This window comes from Egretta garzetta, unplaced genomic scaffold (genome assembly GCF_000687185.1).
Source record: "Egretta garzetta isolate BGI_Z169 unplaced genomic scaffold, ASM68718v1 scaffold448, whole genome shotgun sequence".
In the NCBI taxonomy this organism is placed as follows: domain Eukaryota; kingdom Metazoa; phylum Chordata; class Aves; order Pelecaniformes; family Ardeidae; genus Egretta; species Egretta garzetta.
The window spans coordinates 346,783-372,195 of NW_009260497.1; the positions used below are offsets into that span (position 1 = coordinate 346,783).

At 39.3% G+C, this 25,413-nt stretch overlaps 1 protein-coding gene across 8 annotated transcripts in view; it reads left to right on the top strand.

Moving 5' to 3' along the window:
- Window positions 1-25,413, top strand: part of ARMC8 (armadillo repeat containing 8) — a 78,579-nt gene that overhangs the window by 47,745 nt on the left and 5,421 nt on the right. For 7 of the 8 annotated variants that reach the window (XM_035900074.1, XM_035900077.1, XM_035900073.1 and 4 more), the window contains 13 exons: window positions 1,525-1,600; window positions 1,689-1,779; window positions 5,430-5,490; window positions 9,999-10,199; window positions 12,683-12,778; window positions 14,209-14,291; window positions 14,589-14,670; window positions 17,141-17,227; window positions 18,775-18,867; window positions 19,335-19,484; window positions 21,257-21,352; window positions 23,954-24,049; window positions 24,545-24,617. In XM_035900074.1, coding sequence (XP_035755967.1) covers window positions 1,525-1,600; window positions 1,689-1,779; window positions 5,430-5,490; window positions 9,999-10,199; window positions 12,683-12,778; window positions 14,209-14,291; window positions 14,589-14,670; window positions 17,141-17,227; window positions 18,775-18,867; window positions 19,335-19,484; window positions 21,257-21,352; window positions 23,954-24,049; window positions 24,545-24,617 — 1,285 coding nt within the window. Of the gene's footprint in view, window positions 1-1,524; window positions 1,601-1,688; window positions 1,780-5,429; window positions 5,491-9,998; window positions 10,200-12,682; window positions 12,779-14,208; window positions 14,292-14,588; window positions 14,671-17,140; window positions 17,228-18,774; window positions 18,868-19,334; window positions 19,485-20,052; window positions 20,216-21,256; window positions 21,353-23,953; window positions 24,050-24,544; window positions 24,618-25,413 lie in introns of those variants that run through there. The other variant, XR_004842734.1, reaches the window with a different exon arrangement.

Consider the following 25,413-nt stretch of genomic DNA (forward strand, 5'->3'; position numbering starts at 1 on the left):
TCGGCAGGGTTGCTCTCAATCCTTTCTTCCCCCAGCCTGTATTGATACTGGGGGTTGCCCTGACCCAGGTGCAGGACCTTGCACTTAGCCTTGCTGAACCTCTCATGAGTTTCACACAGGCCCACCTCTCCAGCATGTCCAGGTCTCTTTGGATGACATCCCGTCCTTCTGGCGTATCAGCCGCACCACTCAGCTTGGTGTCAACTGCAAACTTGCTGAGGGTGCACTCGATCTCTCTGTCTAAGTCATTGATGAATATATTAAACAGCACTGGTCCCAATATGGACCCCTGAGGGACACCACTCATCACTGGTCTCCATCTGGACATTGAGCCATTGACCGCTACCCTCTGGATATACACGGTCGCTGCTTTGAGGCATACACCCTATTCATTAGATTGTCTGAAAAGTAAACGGAACAAAAGTGCCTGGCTTTTGACCTGAAGACAGGTAGCCTGCTATCCGTTCCTCCTGACTAAGACTTCACTGTTACTGATGAGTTCTTGCCGTGGCTGTGATTAGATATTATAGAATTAATGTACAAAAGTGTGATTGTCTTTGCTGTTGTTGCATACCCTTGGGCTTCCATGTTTCTAAGACTTTTTGTCAAGGAGGGTGGGATGGGCCTAAACCTAACTTGCAGCAAGTGCTTTCTGTAATAATGGGATTCTTTAGGTCAAAATCTTGTTCCTCTTGCTTTATTTTCACACTAATAATGTGGTAACAGAAGCATGGAAAGACATGGACAAGGTTTAAATATGTGCAACTGTAGAAGGTGAAGTTGAAGACTAATATCTGAACTAAATTAGATTTTTCATCTGGGAAGATGATAATGCTTGGTCTTCCCTGTGTCAAAAAAGAGATTATAGAGACTTCATAGCCTGGCATGACCAGGCAACCATCAAGTATTGTTCAGTTAAACCAAGACATGGTTTTGGACCGGAGGAGGAAGATCCAGTGTGAAGAAATTTGTGAATCCTTTTTCTACAGGTGATACCTGAGGCTGTGCAAACCATAACTAAAACTTATGGTATATATTTGTTTTAAGATTAATTTAGAATCTCTTCAACTGGATGGCTCTCTTCAGACATTTTATTAAAGTCACCTTTTAAAGGCTTCTGAAATATGAATCTCAACGATGTGTATTTCTGATTCTCTTACTTTGAGTCCTGGAAAGAAACAGTACTATTGTTATGATACTTCCATTCTTTTGTTGTTGTTTGCAAGTTTGTGAGGCATCACAGATAAGACCAGTGTTTCTGACTGTCTTGGTTCCCAAGTTTTATCCTTGCTTGTCTTTTTCACAAATGGTTCACAACATACCCTATAGAAGGGTAATTCCAACAGGGAGATCACAGGAGTCAAAGTGTGAGTTAGATGTTTCCAGCTGCCTTTTATTCATCATCTACATTTTTTACTGATTATACAGAATTATTTTCTACAAGCCTATACAGCAGTGTAGGCCAATTCTGCTTTTAAGTTTGCATTTACATTTATACTTCTTCTATGTTATGTTTTTACACAGGTTCGAATGCAAGCATTGAAATGCTTCTCAGTTCTAGCCTTTGAAAACCCACAGGTATCAATGACTCTTGTAAGCGGTAAGTACGATGCTGCTGTTGCTTATTTGACACTCGTTTTATTGACTGGCTGAATTAGAATTACTTGGAGTTCTTTCATTGCTTGCAGTGTCGGTTGACGGAGAGTTGTTACCACAAATTTTTGTGAAGATGTTACAAAGGGACAAGCCTATTGAAATGCAGCTCACATCAGCCAAATGGTAATGTTCATCAGGAATTAGAACGAAATAGTATGCAATTTAATACTTACTTTTTAACTGTTCCCCTTTTGCTTGTGCAGAGTAATATGTGATCTAAAATCTTAGGAGTAATTATAGATATTATTTGCATTTACCTAAATCCTTGAAGAAGTGGTTCTGTCCTAATAACCTCTATAGCATAACTTTCACTCTTTGCTGTACAGAAATGGGAAAAAATGTTGCTGGGCAGCAGTTTAGTCAGGAACATGTATTCAGACATACGGATTTTCATAAGCTGAACTGCCGTTTTCACAAGTAGCTTGGATTTTATGATAAGTTTTACTTTGCATAGGCTATGGTCAATGGTATGACCTACCTTACAGAGTATGATACTGAAGTATCATCATGTAATACAAGTTAATGTCATCGTTGCACCACTGTTTGGGGGACTCACTCAGGTGACTGGGGCTGTGGTGTGTTGAGAAGTGTGTGCACTAAGATGATGAGAGAGCAGACCTAGTCCCTTTTCCCAACTGTTTTAATTAAAAAAGATTATTCTTTAAGCTTCATGTGCTTGTACAGCAGAATTAATGTTATTAATTAATTTTATAGTTCAAATCAAACTTCCCCTTCTGGTGTGGGCGCGTTTCTGTGTGTTTGTATTCATAATGACTTTCTACCCTGTGACAAAATGTGGCCAAGTTCCATAACAGCAACATTAGGGCTATACTCACTTCATAAGCTGGGAATTGACACCCTTTAAGATCACTTTTCCTTTTGTTGTGTTGATAATAATGGAATAAATTACTTCAGGGGGTTAAAGAGATAAAATTACTCATCACTATAAACTGCTAAAATTAAATGTAACTCAAGAGTTTGGTCACTGGTTTATTGTTTGATTATTCTTTTAGATTTTGATGGCTTGTTTTTGACCTGGATCAGTGAGTTCTCTGATTCAGTTCACCAGTTTCACTGACACTCATCTCAGTGCAAGGTCTTGAGATTCTGGATGAGGAACAAGTGTTGCCAGGTTATGATGACTTAACCCATTCATGAAAGCAGTTATAAAGATGTCTATGCATGTGGGGGTTGTCTTAGGAAGGTAATCCCACTCCATGTGGGAGGTCTGCCTGAGGACCTCCCACACTGTCTTCCAACCACAACTTGTCTATGCAGTCTGGTTTTACTGGTTTGTTAGGTAGGCAAGTTAAATTAACTGTGTTGCAGCAGTCTCAGTTCTGATTGATTTATGTGTTTCTTTGAAAATTCAGAAAATACATAGGGCATTAAGTATTAGTTTTTTGGTTTTTTTGTTTTTTTTTTTTTTACTAATCTCAAGATATAAGGCAGTTGATAAGTCATGAAGGCAGGCTGGAGTTAAAAGAATTGTTCTGGCTGTGGACTGCCTCCTTGCTCTGGGATGGATGCTCCCAGGGCTGTTGATGCTTTACTGATCTGCTTCACATGGGAAGGAGTTGGGTAGAGAATCCCATCTTTTGCTGTTGCTTTGCAGTACTTTGGCTCAAGTGGACCTTTGGAACCATGGAAGAAAATGATGCAGTGAAAAGCAAAAAAAGAAAATTGCAGAAAAATGGAAGACAAACCAGTATCTTGAGTTTCAGACTGGGTTTCTAATTAGTCTATGGGCAGTCATCCTTCTCAGTAGGGCACTCAAGGCCTCAGTTTCACAACAGTCCTGGGGGCTCGCAAAGACCTACTGGCTTTTCTTCTATAAGCCCATTCCCTGCTTGGTTCCATCCAAGTCAGACTCTCTCTCCTTTCTTTTTTTCTAATGAGATTAGTAGGTGAAATTGTTGCATGTCCCGTCCCCCCCCTTTTTTTTTTTTTTTTTTTTTTTTTTTTTTGGCTTGCAAATTAGACTTCACTCCTGCCTTGCCAGCTTTGGTCAATTAAACTGCAGTTCCTTTCTGATTTATTAGTAGAGTCCTTCGAATGTGGATGTAGAAGGGGTTTTTTTGATGCAGTTGTGAAGCCTTTTGTTAAATTTCTGTTTGAATCCAGACTGGCATATGGGGCATCTTAAGAAGCTTCCTTTGCTTTTCAACAATTGAGGTAGACCTTGAAAATCCAAGTTAATACCTCTTGATTGAAATGGAGTAAGGGTCCTTCACTTGAGCAGCAGTGTTGGCACAGAGGCAGTAAACCTCTTGGGAGAGTGATTTGCAGCTACAAGTGGATCAGTGACCTTTTCTGCTAAAATTACCAGAATTGCTTCCAGCTAAGCCAGGCCTATTTTACCTGAAATAAAAATACTTTATTTCATGTTTGAAATAGAGCTACTTTGTCTGGCAAATAGGGTCTAGCTGGACTAAATGGCAACTGCAAGATGGGTGCTTTTGTCCTGATTGCTCAAGTGTGAAAATGAGTATTTCCTGCTGTCAGCCCCAAGGCTTGGACAGTAAAAGTTTATAAAATGATCTCTATGCTAACAGTGAGGTCTTATCTTTTCACTTCTGAGAAATAACATATAAAAAGACTTCTGATTATGGGATTTTAGCTATGTCTGTTACCAGTAGGTGGTTGGAACAGGATCAGTGATGTTACCTTTGAAGAGATGAAAGAACTCCCTTTAGGCACTTGGAAGGAGCTCAGGAATGCAGTGAAACATGATATGGTTACAGTATTGTTAGCATATTGCTGCTCCTTAGCTGAGCAATTATAATTGCCCCTGTGTACTCTTGTAGCTTGTCCAACTGAGAGTTGAAACATGTTAGTTTTAAGTTGCCTTCACTGAAGTTCAGTCATTCTTGCCTCAACTGTGGCATGATAAAAGCCAGTTACAGTGGCTTAGTTCAAAAGGCAAAGCCAAAAGATCCTTGACTGTTCCTGCACTGAATGCAGAGCTGTTATCATCCAGCTTCATTCTGCTTCCTTGTAACAAAGCAGGTAAAAAAAATATAAACCACTTAAATGTAAACCACTTTTATTGGTATGTGAGCTACTTTGCATTTCTGGTAGCTTGGAGCAGGTGTGCAGGTAGGTTAACAAAGCCACTTATGCATTTGTATGATGTTGTGTGTCAACATTGTAGTTTGAGACTTTGGAGCTGTCATATCCACTGTCTAAGTTGTTGTCCAATAAAGACAACTGCTGGTTTGGTTCAGTGTCAGAGACTTAACTGGGCGAAGATGTGGTTATTCCAGCAGAGTGTTAAGACATGCCTGTGGACAAGCATCACAACGATACCTTGTCTCCTAGGCCAATGCAAAGCTTGAAGAGTTCCTGACTAAGCTGTCAGTCTACCAACCCTATATGGATTCCCTCCTGATCGTTTTAAGTGCTTGCCCATGCTCTTTGCAGCAAAGGACAGGTCTATGTGTATTGCTCCTTTATCTTAATGGAAGTTGTATGTTTGGGGTTTTTTTTGTGTGTAAAAAGAGTTGTTTAGATCAATCAAATTTGAGTTAACCTTTTCTTGACTAGTGTGTGGCATGTATATTGATCAGTGCTCCAGCAAGATGTCCTGTACTAGACATCTGCTTAAAAGTATGTCTGCAGTAGTTTGTGTGCCCGTCTAGTAAGCACAAATGTATTGAAATCAACAGTAAGACAAAGGGGAGTACATTTCATTAGTACAGTTGGTTGTTCTGCAGTGTCTTAAGTGCATAAAAACCAGTGATAGGTGAATCTATGTTTTATTGCTGTTACAGCCTTACTTCCATGTGCAGAGCTGGGGCAATACGGACAGACGATTCCTGCATCGTTCTTAAGGTGAGATGGGTAAACAGTTTTCTGTTAAAAATGTTTTTGCACATAGGGCTATCCTGTTTATTGCATATAAAAAGTAGCAAAAAACCTGTTACACTGAAGATTTCAAAGCACCAAGTTCTGATTTTTATTTTTTTAGTTAAAAAATTAGTTCCCTAATTTCCCTTTGTGTCTTTAAGCACTTATAGTGACATGGCTTTATTAAGAAGTTTTAAATAAAGAATCATACTAAAAGGTCAACATCCAGGAATAAATATTCCAGAGTTTCACACACATCCACTAGAGGTTTGTAATCATTTCAGTAACCATTTGTAAGTAACATGGAAACATTACTGCCTTGGTCTCTGTATATGAACAAGGTACTGGTTTGTCTTTCAATACCTTATTTCACAATACTATAGTCAGAATAATTGCACAATCTATGTGAAGTCTGTCAAGAGCAGATGATTTCTCAGGTTTCACAATGTTTTTGTAGATTTGTCTGCTTCATACTTTGGCCAGGGAAATTTGTTACAAAAAAAAAAACCAAAACCCGTCATGCTGAAATACTCGATTTGATTTTTATACTGCATATTACTTTATAAGGAAATTCAGTAAAGGAAACTTCATTTAACACCATAGGACTGTAATCTCTTTCCTAATAGTCACACTTCTATAGTCAAAAGAAAAAAAAAAAGCTGTTGATGAGCAAGCATATCAGCCAGAGATCAGATAATACTAACACTGCTTGTTTCTCCATAAGATATTGAAGTATTATTGTAATATTGCAATGTTTGCTTTCTTTGATAATTACTGTAGCAGTCTGGCAGACTCCAAAGCTTTTAGTATACTTTTAGCATCCTTCATTCCAGAGAATAACACATAGTTCAGATTTAAAGAAATGCAGCTTAAATGCCTGGAAAAAAGTATTTTTTCCCCCCATATGTGCCCCTGTACTGAGACTGAGGAGATGATGTGTTCGTGGAATGAGTCCAGCAAGTGAAGGATCTAATCAGCAAAGCAGTCAGTGTCAGGATTTGGTGGTGTGTGATCTGAGACGACCCAGTAATGTTTTATGGGAGTTATTTGTCTTTTGGCTGTGAAGGCCCCATGGTGTTCGGATCCTTTAATGAACAAACAACTAAGTGTATGTGTGGCCACAGCATGTGCTGGAAGTCCATGGCACTGCAGGTAGCTCTGTGTACTGCTTAAAGCCACAAATACATCTCACCACCAAAGGCTACTGATTAGTATCTTGTCACTGTGGTCTGTTGTAAACCCCTGATGGCTCCTGCAAACTTACATTTTAAACTGGAGAACTGTCACCATAGTGTCAAGAACTGTCCCTAAGTCCTACTTTTTGGTAACGCTGGGGAAAGGGTAGGTTCTATGTAAGACACTGCAATAAAAAAGCATATTCATTCCTTTCAATGGCACTAGAGTCTTGCATATCTACAGCTTTTTTTAGTGGGACTTTGGTATCCATTATCTCAGGTAATGACAGATGAAAAATCCGTATGTTGACTGGGACAAAGGCCCATCCGTCCTGTCTTTTTACACAAAGTCCAAAATGCAATTCATTCCAGCATTGCTGGTGTTGATAGTGGCATCTGTTCTGCACAAGCATCTGGCCTTACAGCAAGTAAGGAAGCCAAGCTGCTTCCCTCTTCCTCATTCTCCTACTTTGCTTTTTTCCAAATTGACACTCCAATTCCCTGATCGCTCTTCTTTCTGCTTAGAACACCTGCAAACTGAGGGCTCCCAACCTATCTCGCTCCTGCAAACCTCGTTCTTCTTTTGAAAACTTCTTCCCTTCATAAATCCCCCACTGTCTGCTTAACCCTGGGCTGTGTTCTGGTCAGGATATGTGGATTCCAGAACTGTTGGCTTTGTGGAGAAGAAATGGGGAACTACTGTTGCAGCTATCAGCAATAACCTGCCTTTGCCTGACTATGGCTGCTAACTGTGTAGAGCTACGCCACATGGGGCAAATGGATAACTGTAGTCCTTTCAAACCATTGTGAACTGACTTGCCTGCCAGCCTACAGCAAAAGGAGCACTTTCTTTCTCATGGAAGCTGCTTCTGTACAAATGAACATTTCAAACTTTGGACTAAAATTTCTTGTAATACTTGAGAGCAGACGAAAGAGTGAGGACAGAAGGAAGGCACGGAACCTTGCCCTCTTGTTCAAACAACCCATGTAATTTCTTCTTGTCTTCTGGGGTCACTCCAGAAGCTCGTAGTTTTAAGGTAAGATACTGTCTCGGTCTCTGCTAAATCCAGTCCAAATTGTTTGACCTCTGGTGAACGAAAACAAAGCAATGCCCTCTTCAGTTTTCAGAAATTATTGATGAGAAGTTGATCCTTTGCTGTCAAACTTTCTTCAGGTGGAGGACAGTCAGGGATGTGTATTTCCAGAATGGTTTTGATTTATTTTCATTGCTCAGTTTGAGTAGTGGGTTGGCCTGTAATATCTGAAAAAAATGAAATTGTTAGGGATAGGGAGAAGGCAAAGGCGGCTGATGAATAATGGGTTTGCTTGGAAGGGAAATTATTTCTCTGGAATCCTAATAATAAAAGTGACCATTTGTCCAGATAACCCTGGTGCATCCCAGCAATACCATGTGAATTAAGTATTCCATCTTCACAGTCCGTTTTCAGACTTCTCTCTGCTGGCCAGAAAAGGTCAGGTGCGCTTTGCAGCTCTCAATCTTATACCTCTAATACAGTACCCTACTCCTCTGTATTAATTACATTGTACATACCCATAGGTCTCGTGGAACAGTTAAAATGTGTCCCTCAGAATTCTTTATTTCGTTTAATTTTAAACAGATGAAATTGCTAAGAGTTAAAAGGTTATGAGATTTATGTTTCTTGGGTGCTTGCAGCCAGTGACTTATCTAGCCCTTGAATTCCAAGATATAGCTCATTTCAGGCCATTTGACCTTGGAAAGAATTGGGAAGTACAATATCTTTGTGATTTAGACATGGGACTCCACTTCTGTTCTTTCTTAGTCAACTTGAATGTTGTTTTTCTGAGAGCTTGCATTCAGATTTCATGAGTTTTATGCCAGTCTTGGTTTTTAATATACCTTGTGCCAGCTTGGTAATTGAAACTGGTGACATTTAATCATTATGATGCAGTTCTGAATTCCACAGATTAGAAAAAAATCATAATAATTAAATGCCCGAAGGCTTTAAAGCAAACTAAACAAACTTGCAGGTGTCCTAGAAACCTCGCTTTTGGAATGAGGTGATTTCTGAGGGCTGCTTAAGTTTACCAAGCCTCAGTGTCTGTCTTCTCTTTTAGAGAGTTCTGTGTAACTTCCTAAGGAAGCAGAAGGTCCTTAGGTGTGTCTGTGCTATTAAAAACAGTTTCCTGCTGTTCTGGCTGAAAGTCTTACTGATGTCTTATGTGACAGATATGCAGAGAGGTGGTGGTTTGGCTCCCTGGATTAGGTGCAGGATTAGATTGTAATCCCTGTGGTAGCATCTACTTTTTAAATAAATATAGGCAAGTCCTGTAACTCTGCTTCCTTACCTGTGAAATGAAGATATTTATTTTATCATTTGAACAGTCAATGGATAAATGTTGTTAGAGGTCCCCAAAAACATGACTGAGAAACATTTTCTACTAGCGTAATTCTGTTGGAAGTCAGTGGAGTAATACAAGCAAAAACTTTGATGTTATTCCTCCTCTATTTTCATACTGCTGTTTGGTGAGGCTTGAGTGAACAGAGTCCCAACCATTGGAGAATTGGTCTTTCCACGGTTAAGTGCCTTTTACTGAGCTTCAGGTAAAGAAAGATTTGATTGTTTATATTACTTGAAGTAGAGAAGGTATGACAGAAGTGCCATATTGTGTGGCAATTGACTTACTGCACATGGGGCCACAAATCTGCTTTTTTGGACAATATGACTGTAACCAAGGTAGGGGGTTATGCCAGGGTAAGGCAGAATGACCTGGATTCCAGGTGGAGTTCATTTCTGCATGACCAAATAGGACTACTTCTCAGTAGTATAGTAGTATCCCTGCCCTGCTACTCCTAGGCATAGCATGGGTCAAGGAAGTCCTGAGATTATTTTTGACTGCATTGTCCTTAGTCAATCCTAGATCACAAAATGGCAGGAGGGGTCAAGTACTACTTGAGGGCAGCTTGGGTACTTTTGGTTCTTGTGCGTAGCAAGAATAAACCTACCTGTGTAAATATCAGCTTTTGAGGGAAATTTTTTTTTAGCTTTTGCAAAACTGTGACCATGGTCACTTCTAAACATTGCATTCACACAGACTAATTTTGACTGCATGAGAAGTTGCTTGAAAGTAGCTTACTGTATACTTAGCAACGTCTGAACAATTTCTCTGTGTGTAGTCTTTAAAAGCACTGAAAATCATTTTGTTTAAAGGTACAAATCTAAAGTACATTGTTGAGAATTGTTCTAGGATAGCTGTCTGAATGTTTTTGTGAGCTTCTTTATGAACATAGCTGCATTAAACAGTGGTGGCTTATGTATGTTTTTTTTAACTTTTCAGACTCTGCCATGTTTGGTTCGAATGTGTAGTAAGGAAAGACTGCTGGAGGAGCGAGTAGAAGGAGCAGAAACACTGGCCTATTTGATTGAAACAGATGTGGAGCTCCAGAGAATTGCCAGCATTACAGACCACCTCATTGTCATGCTTGCTGACTACTTCAAGTATCCCAGCTCAGTGAGTGCAATCACTGATATCAAGAGGGTATGTTTCTTCACCCAGTTCTGAAGCTTTGAAAAATGTGCAAAAGCAGTAATAGGCTAGTTTTTTGGGTTTTTTTAATTCTATTTGAACCTTATGTCTGAGTTCCTCAATAGAAGTGTCACCAGGGATATTATCCAAACTGAAATTGTTGTGTATATCTGGAGATATACATGCCTGGAGATAGACCATCCTGTAAGAAGAGTACAGCCATTCTTCTTAGCTCATCTCTCTATCTTTGGCAATGAGTAGTTTAATATAGCTTCACCATACAAGTTTCATGACTTTTTCCAGAAATAACAATGAACTACCAGACTGAGACATCTGTCATGTTTCTCCTTTGCAGAGTTTAAAAGGTTTACCTTCAGTAACCAGCACATTTCAGCTTCATAAGAGATAATAGTCCATGTGATGATCAATTTAAATTCTTAGGTCAGGTCTGTAAAAAATGTTAAGTTCAGAGATCATTCTGTTAAAGCAGAAAAACATGTGGATGTCGTGTAGCATTTCATATTATGAGTTATCTGTACTTGTAAGAGACTGAATAAACAGAGACCAAATATACCTTGGAGACTTAGCTTTATAGGTGGCGTACGAGGAGTTCTCATCAGTGAACTTTATTTTACAGGTTTCCATACACTTTCCAAAGCACTGGTGGATCAATCAACCTCAGAAGCAAGATTGCTTTTACATTCTGCATAGGGAAATATCCATTGCCTATTCCCTTCCCCTCTTACTGAGTCTGATTTTTGGAAAGTATCCCAAAAAACTGGATTAGAGCGCCTTGTTTTTTCTCTGAAACTAGCCCAAGAAGTAGACTCAGCTCTAAGACTTTTATAGAATGGGACTGATTCTGCATATAGAGTTGCCTTGAATACTATGTAAAAATGCAAATCAAATATTAAAAAACCAGTTGTGGTATAAAATTAAATAATCACAATGAAGTTTAGCAGCACATTGGGGAGTAATGGACTTTGGCTGTAGCATCAAAAATATTATTAGGTTTCAAAAGTGAGTGGGGCAACTATAACTGTAATGACATTGCTTTGAGTGTTCAGAAAGTCTGTAAAAATAGTCAGCTGGGAAGCCAGGGTGCTTATTTTGTAGAAAATGCTTTGAATTACATTCTGTAAGGTAAAAACTACATTAGTGAGGACTCTGCTGAACAGATTACTTGTCTGTTTTAAATATTTTTAACAATGGTATAATATGTTCTGCTCTAATATAGCTGCACCAGAGAGAATTACTCATACAGCTTAATTTTTGACAGTTCTTTTATTTCAGTGCTTTGCTGCTTAACACCAGCATTTTTCTGGCACTTTGTGTAGACTTTAAATACTGCATCATTTTGTGGAACCCTTTGGTACAGGGTTTTGAGGACAGTCAGAATCATAGAATTATTCTTGTTGGAAAGAACACAAGGAGGTCTGAAAGTCTCCATTTTCTGTTCAAAGCAGGGTCAATGCTGAGCTTAGATGAGGTTGCTCAAGGATTTGTCCAGTAGGCCCTTGAAAACTGCTAAGAATAAACAATCTCTCTGAGCAATCTTTTCCAATGTTTGGCTGTTCTAATGGTGAATTTCTTTCCTATATCCAGAAGGAACCTCTCCTGTTTCAATTTGACTATTGTCTCCTCCTCTTGCTGTGCACCTCCATAAAGAGTTTGGCTCCATGTTCTTTGTAATCTCCTTGTAGGTATTGGAGAGCTGCTCTTAAGTCTCTGCTCAGCCTTCTCTTCTCCTGGCTGACCAAGGAGCCCTCTGCTCCTCCAGGCCTGCTCTCCTGAAGTCAAGGCTCTGTACTCTGCTCCGTGCCTTTCTCATGCCTCTCAGGCTCTTGGACACCTCTATTTTATGATCCCTATAGTTAGTGCTGCCATTAATTATCATACCCCCAAGCAGTTTTTCCTGGTTTGTGAGCAGCCTGTCCAGTAGTGCATCACCCTGATTCACCCCTCTAGCACCTGTGTTAAGAAGTTACCTTCCAGAAACCTCCTGAACAGCTTGCACCCTCCTGTGTTGCCTTTACAGCAGAAGTTAACATCCACCTTAAGGTGAAGGTCCTGTGATTTAGAGACTGGCTTTGATTCCTGCTTTTTCCTCAGTTCTTTTGATAAAAATTCCCTGGATTCTCTCCCATTTTTTTCCACTTCTCCTGGCTTGTTCCTGTAAGTTTCTATAGGGTAAATAAGAGTAGTTTTTGCCTGAAAATGATCCGGATAGAGTCATAACTTATAGCAGTTGTTTTGGCCTCAAATTGTTTAAGTCAATATCTGTAACTTGGCAGAGAAATTAACCATATTCTTAACTTCAGTTATTTTATTCTTTTGGTAAATGTGGACATCAGCTAATGGAACAGCAGTTTATTTGTGTTTCTGGCTGCCCCGGTGTGATAGACAAAACCCCAGTAGATAAGCAGTAGTTTACAACAAATAACACCTGTAATTTTGTAATGTCTAAATTTGGTATCTGTGCTTTATTTAAATAGCTTGACCATGATTTGAAGCACGCCCATGAACTGCGCCAGGCTGCTTTCAAGCTCTATGCTTCCCTGGGAGCAAATGATGAAGATATCCGAAAAAAGGTGAGCCTGTGAGAAATGATAGCAATCAGGCAAAGACAGCTGGAGGTTGGGCTGAAGGGCAGTGCAAGAATTTCCACTCTTCCATCCCTTTTTTTCATTGTGGTATGAGTAAGTTGAAACCAGAAGGCTTTCTTCCTATTACGATAATATAAATGTTTACATTACACTTTTTTTTGCATGGGATTTGAACAAAAATTAGTGTCTCGCCATAACAAAATGTGAGTAAAGTTTATTTACGTAAATGTCCTCACAGTGATGAACTAGATTCTCACAATAAGTTGTGTTTCAACACGTTGTCCTTGCTACTCATAAGCTTTGCAGGGATATTGTGGCATATGAATAATTTTTGAAACCTATGTTCTGAGGGACAGAATATACCTCGTGTCATGTATCCTATTGTAAAACAAATACGTGTTTTTTCAAAAACAAACGCTAGAAAGTCTAATCATATTGGGAAACAAAGTCAGAATTTGTTTCATGATTCTGAAGTGACCAAGGGGGCTTGCACTGTTTTAATAGAGCAATTGGTGTGAAGGAGAACAAATGTCTACTTGGACATCACAGGACAGAGAATGGATGGTTGTAGCGCTTGTATAGTTAAAAAATTGTGTGGAAAGTGGAAGGAAATCAAACAATGAATTAAAAAGCAGCAATTCCATGCTTAAGGTAAAAAAATGCTATGTCAAACAAAAATGGCAGGCATGGGAAGCAAGAGATTTTTCGGAGGTTTTTTTGATGGTTAAAGGGGAAAAACATGAGGAAGAAAGATATCGACAGGAAGGAGGCAGAAAAACACAGCATTGAAAAGATAACTAGCAAGAAGATTTATCAGGGGGGAGCCATTCAGGATCTCCAGGATTCAAACCTATTAATTTCTCTTTTGTTGCAGGATTAACTTCTTTAGTTAATAGTAAGGATCCTTCTTTTACATATCAAAGCATAATTTTTAATAAGTGGTGGGTGTGTATATGACAAAGTTGATTTATGATACAGAAGCCATTTTTCATCTTGGTATTAACTCCCTTTTATCGTAGTCTTAAGTGCTTGTTCTGGCCGTGTCTAAATATGGCAGACTAACTGTTATCTATTTTTTTCCAGATAGCTCCACAATAATCTGCAGTTTCTATATATTGTGTGCGCTCATACATGCTCTCTTTTGTTTTACTATGACATTAAGGGTAATTCACATATATATACATAATCCTCTTGTTCCTTGATGATAAATAAAATAATTTTGAAAGTGGTAGTGGAGCATAGAATGCAGATTTTTTTTTTTCTAAATTGTATGCAGATACACACTACTTTCCACTTAATCTGGTTTTAGCTACAGTTTTTATACGCAATATTTAAAACATTGCAGACAAAACCCGAATAACCCATAAATGTTCATAGTATTTTATTCCTATAACATTAATTCCTTTTTGCTTCAGATCATTGAGACCGAAAATATGATGGACCGCATTGTTAATGGCTTGTCTGAATCTAGTATCAAGGTGCGATTAGCTGCAGTCAGGTAGGAGGCTTTTCTGATTCGTACAAATACCTTTGTCATGTCAAAGCCTGACACTGCCCTTGTTAGAATTTCTGCTAGTTTTTCAAAAGCTGATCTGAAATAATTTCTACTGCTGGAAAATATATGGGGGGGGGGCAGGGATTTACCCTGGACCAATACAATATTTTCTTTTTGCTATTTACTGTCTACTGCTTACCAAATTCTAAGCTGATTCTTTGTGTAGAAGCAATGTATGTGTTACAGTAGCGTACATGTGATGGCGTGTTTTTCACAATGAAGGTTTCTTTTCCATTATAGATGTTTGCACAGTTTGTCCCGTTCTGTACAGCAGCTCAGGACAAGCTTTCAGGATCATGCTGTATGGAAACCTTTAATGAAGGTAAGTAAAGAAAAGTCAAGTCTCAACTACTGAAGTGTTCTGTTCCATTAAACGAGGGTATGGTGTCTGTTCAATTTGTATGCCTTTCTGTAGAATCATAATAGAAATTACCTAGAAATCAAAACTCCGTGACTTTCTCCTGAGAGAGTCATAAACAAACAAAAGCCAAGCAGCAGCAGCAAAGAGGACTGTGGTTCGTGCTTAATTTTTTGTTGGCTTTTCGGTTTCCTTTTTTTTTTTTTTTGAGTGATCAGTGAGTGAGGTTAAGTTATCCCTAACATTTACATAGGGCACTAGGAGGACTATATCTCCTTTAATTTCAGGCTCAGACTAGGTGGCACGGTTCAGACTTGGTCTATAAACCCTGCGAGACAATTTAGATCTGCATTTTCTCCTGTAACTCTGCCTTCTAGATCTCAGTGCAGATTTTAAAACTGAAGCCAAACTGCTCAGCAAGACCTTTAAAAAGACACATTGTAATACGAAGTAATTATCAACAAGATTAAATGGGATCAAAATGTGTAAAGTATATATCATCTCTCATTCTGTAATGTGACTGTTATTCAGTGCAGATAAATAAACCAGTTTCTCAGTTTCAACATCTTTTAGACCTTGAAAATGGGGAACAGAGGAAGTCTGCTACTAAGAAGCCTGAAAGCTTAGACAGTGTAGACATCCATGAGAATCACCTGAAGTGAACTTGACTCTCTGTTCAGAAGTAAAATAGCCAGACTGGAGAAAGTGTTGTCAGCAAAAATGAACTGATGCGCCTGATAACAAGGCAGTTATGTGGGCTGACTGTCCAAAGCTTCACTCAAGAGCCTGGAAGGAAGTAAAGTATCAGGAGATCCTTCGTTATTTGTAGTTATCCGGATGTTTCAATACCAGAAAGATTTCTGTTGGGCATACTACTCAGTGACATTTTATTCAGGCTTGACCTTCTCTGTTCTGCCTATGTTCTAATTCTCACAAGTTACGGACTCAAGAAAACCACTTGCTAGTTATCCTACATTCTGGCCGTCTTGATGGCTGCAGGACAAGAAACTTTCTCAGCCTTTCATGTTGCTTGCATGAATTAGAGGCCCTAAAGTACGGGCCTACTTTTTTCTATAAAAAAGTTCCACGATAGAAACGATGGGTAAATTGTTTTCTGACAATACACGTATTACAAGTGAAGCATTCATCCTTAAATTGGGTGTGTGAGGTGATACTAATTCATGGGTGTCTAATTCATTAGTCTTATTGGGAGGTCAAGGGAGATTTGATCATGCAAGTTTTTGCTATCAGTATAGCATGACTTAAGTATCCCATGATTTAACTCATGATCATCACCTGAAGGGGCTTGGAGGGTACGGTCTGAATATTTTAAGAGTTTGCAAAAGGCCAAACATGAGAACATTTGCCTTATAAATGTAAAACACAAAACCAACAGGATTGCTTGAAGCAGCACAACTAGTGTAAAAGGAGAGACGTGAAAAAAAAACAAATGCAGATGTCACTTAGATGTAAGCGCAGCTGCTGGCAGTTGTTCATTTTGATTTGTATTAAATAAGCTGAAGGCAGAAACCTGTATGTTCATTCCAAAGCATCAAGAATTATTCTTACTAGGAAAAAAAAAAATTAAAGATAAATTAATTTTCAGTCTAGATTAATAACAACTATGTGGGTCCTTTCTCCCCTAGCATGTATAGCTGTATAAGCCATGGAAGAATAATGTCTAAAATTACAGGGCTTACATGTTCTGTAGCACAAGCCACTGTAAATGCAGTAATTGTTCATGTTTGCAGTTTGCTCACTGCTCTGAAATAAAAGGTGGTACAGAACAAACCCTCTATTCCCCCTTTCTTTGCTGGAGGAGCAGTTGTATCCTCCATGCCTATTTCTTCACTGAGTTTTCTCAGAACATGCAAAGGAGATGCTCTGTTTAAGAATGTTATGTGTTGGTCCTGCTGGAAATCCAGGCACAGATGAGAGAGTATAACTTGTTCCAGGCTACTTGCGTTTCTGAAAGGATGGTTATGAGGGAATTGGCCATGTTGTGCTTTGCACGAGGTACAGAAGTGTTGAGGAGGCTCCTTTTGGAGCTTCCTCTTTTCTGTAAACCATGATGCAGAGGTGCACTACAGGACACAGCCTGCTCTCTGAGAGAATGATTGCAGAGCTAAATTACAGCTGCCAGCACATGTATGCTTTGCAGAGCAGGGATATATTCCCACTGGTTTCTATTAAATGTGACCTGAAAGCTCTCAAATCTGGCTTCTGTGAAATAGCTTTGCATTGCTTCAGCTTGTCATGTTATGTGTATTGTCACAGTGAGTTGAATGAGCAGTCTGACACTGCTGGCATCAAAACAGCTCCTAAAGCATGGAATATCAAAGTGCAGCATAATTACAGGTATTCCATTCCAAAATGATCCCTTCCTGTCCTACTAGTTAACGGAGGTTTCTCACTCTCCCCGTTGTGACTGCAGGTTTTACAGAATGCTCCAAATGAAATTCTCGTAGTAGCATCTTCCACGCTATGCAATCTTCTTCTGGAATTCTCTCCAAGCAAGGAGGTTAGTATTTACTAACAAACAAGAGGAGATAACAGACAAAAGTTGCATTATACAATGGTTCAGTAAGTGTAAAGGTATCTAAATTGGTAGTCACTGCTTCTGAAGCATTATAGAGCTGTCGGTGTAGTGTTTCTGCTTAAACTGGGTTGAAATACTGAATCTTCTGTCAGGTCACATGGTTCATGTAAAAAGCATTATTGCCAAAAGAAAATGCTGCTTATGCAAAATGAAGGAATATTTAGAAATGTTAGATTTGAAAGCATCTATATCCCATCTGATCTTTATTTGATGCATTGCTTTTTTTTTTCTACACAGTATTTTGAAAACTGTGTGTAAACTACCAGTCACTTAAGTAAACAAAGAAAGCTGAAGTGGATTTGTGTTTTACCCAGTAAAAGAGCTGAGTCGAAACCAATTTTGGAATGTCTCCCATTGGCTGTGGAGAAGTCCCTAGGAGCCAGCTGGCTGCCAGGCCTGTGGAGAAGTCACTGGCACCTTATTGCAGTGCTCAAGCACCTGGGACCAGGTGAACTTTGGCACAAACTGCTGCTGCCTGGTTCTGTTATGGTCTTGTGAGACGAACCTGTTCCTACAAAGTGCAGCCTTTTCTATGCATTCCTGTTTTCTGATGAATTCAGCTCTTGAGCAGGTTTAAAAAAAAACCCCGACTTCCCAAAAACACAGATATGTTCAATTATTCACTGCTTTTGAAGCAGTAGCTTCAGGAAGAAAGGAATACCTTACAAACTAGAGCAGCATAAGTAGTTGGATGAATCCTTTCAGCACACGAGCTCTTCAGGTCTTAGATAAAACTGTTAACCTTCAAATTCAGTTCAGGTTGAAAGGACTTGTTCCAAATTCAACTTTTCATTGCATGAATCAGTTTGAAAGAAAAGGTGCCTGTATTGATATTTATCCTGCTCTTAAAGATGTGATATTACAAGGTTTTCATTTCCATCTGATTGTCAAGAGCAGTCTTCAGTCTTCCTTACTGTGCTAAAGTTTTTCTGTTGGATTTTAGTTTGGTCTGATTACTAAACATGAAGATTAAACATCAAGAAAGATATAGAGTGGCTTCCATTCTCCATAACCTCTTTTAAATAGTCACATATGTCCCACTTGATACCCAAAAAGACGTGATTGCTTAAGGAAGACAGTGTTTTTGGAGTCCCAAGCTGAAAGTTGTTGGGGAAAATATTTGCTTGTGTGCATGGCAGATGTGTGTATAGTATCACAGCAGTACATATGTACATATACACACATGTGTATGGCTGTGTATATATATGTGTACACATACATGGATACACACAAGAATAAAGCTGTCTTGACCTGATTTTTTTCATAAAAACCTACCTTTTAATGCTCATGAATATAGGGTACAGCTTGGCCTGTTCATGTGAGAGAACTGGGCATGTTGTAAATTCAAGAATAATATACAAGCAAGAGGGGTTTTTTTGTATTATGTTTACATTTGTATATACATCTAATTAGTGTTTTAAAGATATTTTTTCCCCCATTCATATTTTCTACCCCCCTGTTTATTTCAGCCTATTTTAGAATCAGGAGCCATAGAACTTCTGTGTAGTTTAACACAGAGTGAAAATCTTGCCTTGCGGGTGAATGGCATTTGGGCTTTAATGGTAAGTAGAACACACTGATGAAATAACGCTTGTGATTTTGTTCCTTAAAAAGTTTGTAAATTTAACTTAAAGAACTCACCAGTTGTTATTAAAAATAACATAGTTGAAGTCTGGCTTGTCTTTCCACCTAACTACAGAAGGAAAATGGTATCAGCCTGGAACACTTCTAGTCCATAAAATAAAATTAACTCTTCAGTTCTGATACCAGTTTGGTTTCCAAGATCATTCATGGAAACAGTTAAGTAGTGTCAGTAGCATGCCAGGGGACAGATAAAAGCAGGTAATAACTAGGTCAGCTGTAAGACTGTATTGAAATTTAATTCACTGTCTAGTGGTTCCTCATAAATTATAACCCTTGCAAGATTAATTTTAGCAAGGGTGAGTGCTTGCAGGTAATAGTCTACTAAAGGAGTAAAAGCCCAAGTTTAAGGTAAAAAAATGAAGCAAAAAAATCCTGTCTCTTTCAGAATATGGCATTTCAAGCGGAACAGAAGATCAAATCAGACATCTTACGAGGTCTGAGTACAGAGCAGTTATTCCAGTTGCTTTCTGATTCTGATGTAAATGTTTTGATGAAAACTTTGGGACTGCTCAGGAATCTTCTATCTACTCGCCCAGTAAGTAGAGCTGCAAACAGACCTTCTGAAAGCTTATCAAACATGCAGACAATACCAGTTCATTCTTAATCTTTTTTGTAAGACAAGTTATTTTTCTGTTTAAGAATAATAGTCAATATGTTGCTAAAAATGAGGCCTTTGCATTTATCTGAGTACCTGTAACCAAATGTACAAATCAGTGTAACAAAACATTTGAAAATTCTCTACATCCACTGAAACTTTGTAATTATTATCAAATACAGAGCTAGACAGTTACATTTAATGTTCAATTCCATTGCATTTAGCTGTCAGCAAAGTTATTTTCCTAATAGTCTTTCTGTGAAACTTGTCCAGAACAACAGTAAGAGGGTTGCACTGTTGAGTCAATGTGTGGAGAGGCGCATATCTTAGATACCTGTGTTTCTTCTTTCTTGACACCTGAAATATTTCTGTTCTTGTCCAACTATATAGATAGTACTGGCTTTTTGAATTTGACTGTGGGACTGTGCACTTACAAAATGCATACGTTCATTTTACACACTGAAATAAAATGGTTTGAAAATGTAAGCCCATGAATTGTTTTTGACAGGGAGAAAGAGATATTGGTGGAGGAAAAGAAAGGGGTAATCCCCTGTGAAGAACAGAGGGAAAACATGCAGCAAACATTTGGCAAGCCAACATTTTTGTGGGGGAAAAAAACCACGAAGCCTCTACTGTGCATTTATCACGTATTGTGTTTCTACCATAAAAAGGTCACTGCAAAAAATCTTCTGATATTTGTACTCGTTGAGTCTGAATAAGCTTCATAGAAGATTAGCTCTGTCTTAATGTGAAAAGATATTTAATAACCAGTCATTCATTAAATTCACCCTGAGCTCTGACAGCAGAGTCTCATTATCACTTAAGGTGTTCTTCATCTGAAACTACGTTCCAGCTTCACCTACTTTCTGTAGTATGTTTTAGAGCCAGAACCAACCATTCTCATTCTCTACCCAAAACTCACTCCAGAATAACTTATCTGGCAGCTTTCAAATGAAGTCTCATTATTAGCAATTTTAAGAAGTCCTACAAGAACCCCCTAACATCTTAAAAAATGGTAGTGTGCCATGTGCTGGTACTGTCTGGTGGCTGTTTGCTGTCACTCTTGAGTTTTGCTATCAGTTAATACAATAGATCTAGTTTAATCTTTTCCCGTTATCCCTAATGATCAATTTTATTGTAGTATAGGTGTTTATAGTCTACGATCAAATGACCTTTTACCTGTAAGTATCTTAACTTGAGACAGTTTTCCTAGACTGTAAGTAAGGTATATGGCTTATTTCTCAGAACCCTCTTAGACTTCTGAAATGTGGATATCCGACCTGGTCACAGTGTTCCAGTAAGAGTACCCAATACCCCATAAGAAAGCTCAGTTTTCTTACCCCACTTTGATATCCCCCTGTTGTTAGAAGAAAATTAGTTCTTTCTAACTGCGGCATCATACTTAGAGTTTGGGTCCAGCAGGATTCAGTCTTCAGACTGGCCTCCGTGCAACTGGGAAACCAGTGTCTTTCCTACAGGTTACAGTGAAATCAGAACCAAGGCCCATATCGTGCTCTCTCAAACAAGACCAGGCTTCACATGAAGAGGAATATTATGAAATGTTCTGCTGTGATAAGTTCTTGGTTTTGGGAGACCTCACTAGGAGCTAGGGTCTTTGTACAATGTTGCTACTCTTTAGAGTAATTCAAGTAGGAATGCCCCTTCTTTGTCTGGAAAGTTACACTGATTGTATTTCACCATTGCTTTGGCAGCACATAGACCATATAATGAGCACTCATGGCAAGCAAATCATGCAAGCAGTGACCCTCATTCTGGAAGGGGAGCACAACATAGAAGTCAAAGAGCAGGTACCCTTTTTTGTTTTCATGTTGTCTTGGCAGAATAAAATTTAAGAAACAGCTAAGAATGCTTACTCTCCTCAGCATGTTGTTTTTGTTTGGGATTATGATGTGGTGTGAATGTTTTACTGAGATCTGTCAGATTAGTAACTTTAGTACCTACAAGAATGCTCTTCTTTCTAATGTATTACTACAAATGCGTCTAATTGAATTCGGAGGTTTTTTTAAATGTAGGTTTGGCAGAGAGGAGGGCACTGTATGTGAGAGCAGAAGAATTAAATGTAAGGCAATTGCATGGCAGAAAAGGGACAATGGAAGGGAAAGAAGCCAGTATTTCACACTGGGGATAAGGCAGCATCATGGTTATCTGCAGCCATCATGGTTATATAGCGGTCATTGGAGCAGTCAGTAATGAAGGAATACAGTCATCGCTTGCCTTGCTGGCAGTAATACACATTCTGCTGGGAGATGTGGTAACTCAGCTGTTCTTGGGTGCCTGCAGGAACCAGCAGCGATTAGAGGAGGAGAGGCACTAGCAGGGAAAAGAGCGTGCTGGTGTAGCCTAGGAAAAATTGGGGAGGGACATGCCCTGACAGGAAAAGCAGTATGCAGGGGGAAAGGGAGAAGGAAGGAGGAGGTGTCCAGTAGGGAAAAGGATCGCTGGCTTGGTGGCAGCATAAGGGGGGCCAGTGTACAGGAATATCTGCTGTGGGAATGCTGAAGCAAGAGTAAGGGCTGTAGTGAGGTGGGGGTCGGTCTCTTCTCCCTGGTAACAGATGATGGGGTGAGGGGGAATGGTTTGAAGCTGTGCCAGGGCAGGTTTAGGCTAGACATTAGGAAAAACTTCTTCACGGAAAGAGTTGTCAGGCACTGGAATGGGCTGCCCAGGGAAGTGGTAGAGTCCTCCTCCCTGGAGGTATTTAAAAGAAGGATAGATTAGGTGCTTAGGGACATGGTTTAGTGGTGGGATGGCAGGGTTAGGTTAAAGGTTGGACTCGATGATCTTAAAGGTCTTTTCCCACCAAAGTGATTCTATGATTCTATGGGCAGAATTTGGCTGATTAACACTCATGACAGACAAGATGGTCAACTGGAGAGCCCTATTTCTTCCTCATATGGGGCACATGGTGATGAAGAATGGGGGCAGCAAGAAGCTGTGAGAGATTCCAGAAGGTTGCTTTAACTTAGGGTGGATATTGGTAGCAAACAGCATGGCAAATAAGTGTAAAAATACAGCTAAATCCAAACTGGTCTAAATCTCTGCTCAGCGAAGAATGGGTTGAAGGCAAACAGGCCTTATATGGCTATTTAAATGCAAAATTAGCAAAAAAAAAAAAAAAAAAAAAAAAAAAAAAAAAAAAGAAAAAAAAAACCCAAACCAAACAACCCAAAAGGCTCTTAGTAGATAGCAAGTTTAGTGATGCTATGGTTCTGAAACAACTGAGGATTAACCAGTTGTGTCTTTCTAAATAGTTCTTTTTGAAAAAGCTCTAGTGACAGGAATGGCCTTCATTGCAATAGGTTATTTATCTTACCAAGCCTCTCAATTATTTTGGAGGAGAATCAGTGTACCTGAGAAGTACTCTTGGAAAGGGCTAACGGACTAGAGTTCAGTGTAACCTTTAGGGTTTGGGGCCTTTACACATAGAGCGCTTTCTTTGTCCCTGTGATGTGATCAGCAGCTTGCTTTTATTTCAGAATGAAGTCATGCATCCAGTACTGCCTGACTGCACACAAAGGCCCATGTTTCTAGCAGGACAGTGCTTACCTCTATCACTCACTGGCTCATCAGCATGTAATTAGGAGCTTGGAAGTAATAAATCCCTGCAACTGCTGACATGAATGCAGTGCAGCTTAGACACAGGCATAACACAAGTGCTGATCATTCTCTGGTGTCCTCCTGTAGTCGTTCCTGCGTATCCAGAAAAGGTGGTTAAGTTCTTCCACAGCTCTTTGGGAAAGAATTTGCAGAGCATGTCCTGCTGCCTCCTGAGGACTAGGAAAGCTGCCTCTGCGAGTCTTAATGCCATGTGCATGTAGTGCCACCATGGGCCTAGTTACTTCAAGGTTATTCTGTAGGATGGCTTCTCTAATTTGCAGGAAATGACTGGATGCATTAGTAGTTTGAGTTACCCCTGCCAGTAAGATGTGAGATTAGGCCTGTTGAAAAAAAATTATTACTCTGCTAGATCAGCAGATAGACCTCTGTGTTTCCTTTTCCTGGTGTGCAGAATTAGATGGATATGGTTTTTTTTTTCCCTAGCCACTGATAAAGGATAGACTGCTTTATTTTTCAATTTATTTAATTTTTTCTATATGCTGCATATTTCCATGAGAGACTTTAAAATTTCACTCATTGAAATGAATTTAATGAATGTTGCTTTTTATTTTAAAATGGCAATGACTGTGTTTTTTGCCAGGGCTGTTCAGCCACAGCTGTTAACTCTTTGGCATTGGCCCCAGATGTAAGCAAGCTGGAAACTCCAGATTAAAGATATTAAAACTAATTAAAGAAATTGTTTGTCACAAGTTCAAAGCTGTCAGGGAAACTGTATAAATCATGGGATGTGATCTGTGGCCAAATAAATTAACAGTTTTTCTCTCTTTCAGACATTATGTATACTTGCCAATATAGCAGATGGAACGACAGCAAAAGAACTGATTATGACCAATGATGACATCTTGCAGAAAATCAAATACTACATGGTATGGGGAATTTCTCTTAAAGGTTTTATGTTGGTCTTTTGCAGGAATGAAGGGAGGGTACTTCAGCATTTTGTCTTGTAAATTATTCAGTATCATGTGTTTAATTTTCATATACCCAGTTGCGTTTAAGAAATCATGTAGTGCAGTTCTGTATGGCAGAGGGGTACTAAAGATCTGATTGAAAGGATAATCCAGTCGTTATTTCCCATAAGAATGTTACAGTGGCTTACACAATACATGTAACAAATCTGCATGGAAAACGTTTCATGGTCTTGGAAAAGGCGTATCTTGTAGACCTCAGAAATACTTGGAAGGGATTAAACGCTACTCAAGTGCATTGTGTTATGGCACTGCTTTTGAGAGAAGTTGTAGATAAGAGTTAGTCCCAACTTTGCTACCTTATTAATTACAGGATGAATGCCAAAATGTAAGTCTGAGGATTTCTGAATTTCTTCTTCTAAACTTGAGTACTGTTTTCTATTTTTCTATGTTTAGAGTCATTCAAATGCTAAACTCCAGCTTGCTGCCATGTTCTGTATATCTAATCTCATATGGAATGAAGAAGAAGGTAAGAAAGCCTCATTCTTAATGCATATGCAAGTTACTATCCTGATCAAAAGGCTAATGTTGCATATTAATCGATATTTGGAGCACATAGCACACTGGGATCTGAAGCAGAAAGGGAGACATCATTCTGGGTGTAATACGGAATAAGTGAGAGTGGTCAGGAGGACATTGAGGAAAGTGTGGAGAGCTGTTCTGGGGCAGGAAGGGGGGCACAAGAAAAGAGTGTCAATAAACAGGAGTTGATGAGTGTCACACAGTGGGACGTTCCACCTCTAGCATTTGTGTAAAATCTGAAAACAATTGGGAGTGAAAAAAAGTCCTGGTAATAGAGCTTCCAAGTCTTAAGGAGGTTGTGGAAACTCACTGTTGGAAGGAACAAGTTTGCTGGAGAGGATAAATGGATTAGAAAGGGGATTTGTTGCTAAGAAATTTTCCCCAGCATGGATGGCTTGAATGGGTTGAGCAGTGAGACTCTCATACCAGTCAAAGGACTTGGGGATGGAACTGGAAGGAATGGGGAAGGTATTTTTTAAGAAGAGTTGCAGCCTGGAACGATGGAAGGCAACCAGGAGTGAGCTGAAGGATGCTGCTGCACAGAAAAAATACAGGTGTTTGTGTTGAGGGGTGGAGAGGGCAGATGGAGGCAGTGGTGTGGAGCTGGAAGAAATGGCAAGGGAAGGAGTGGTGGGAGGTGGTGTGCTTTGAGGAATGGCGGGGCTGGCAGGAAGACTTAGATGGATGATTTACAGACCCTCAAGTTGACCATATTGCTCTTCAGCAAAGAATCAGTGTCTACT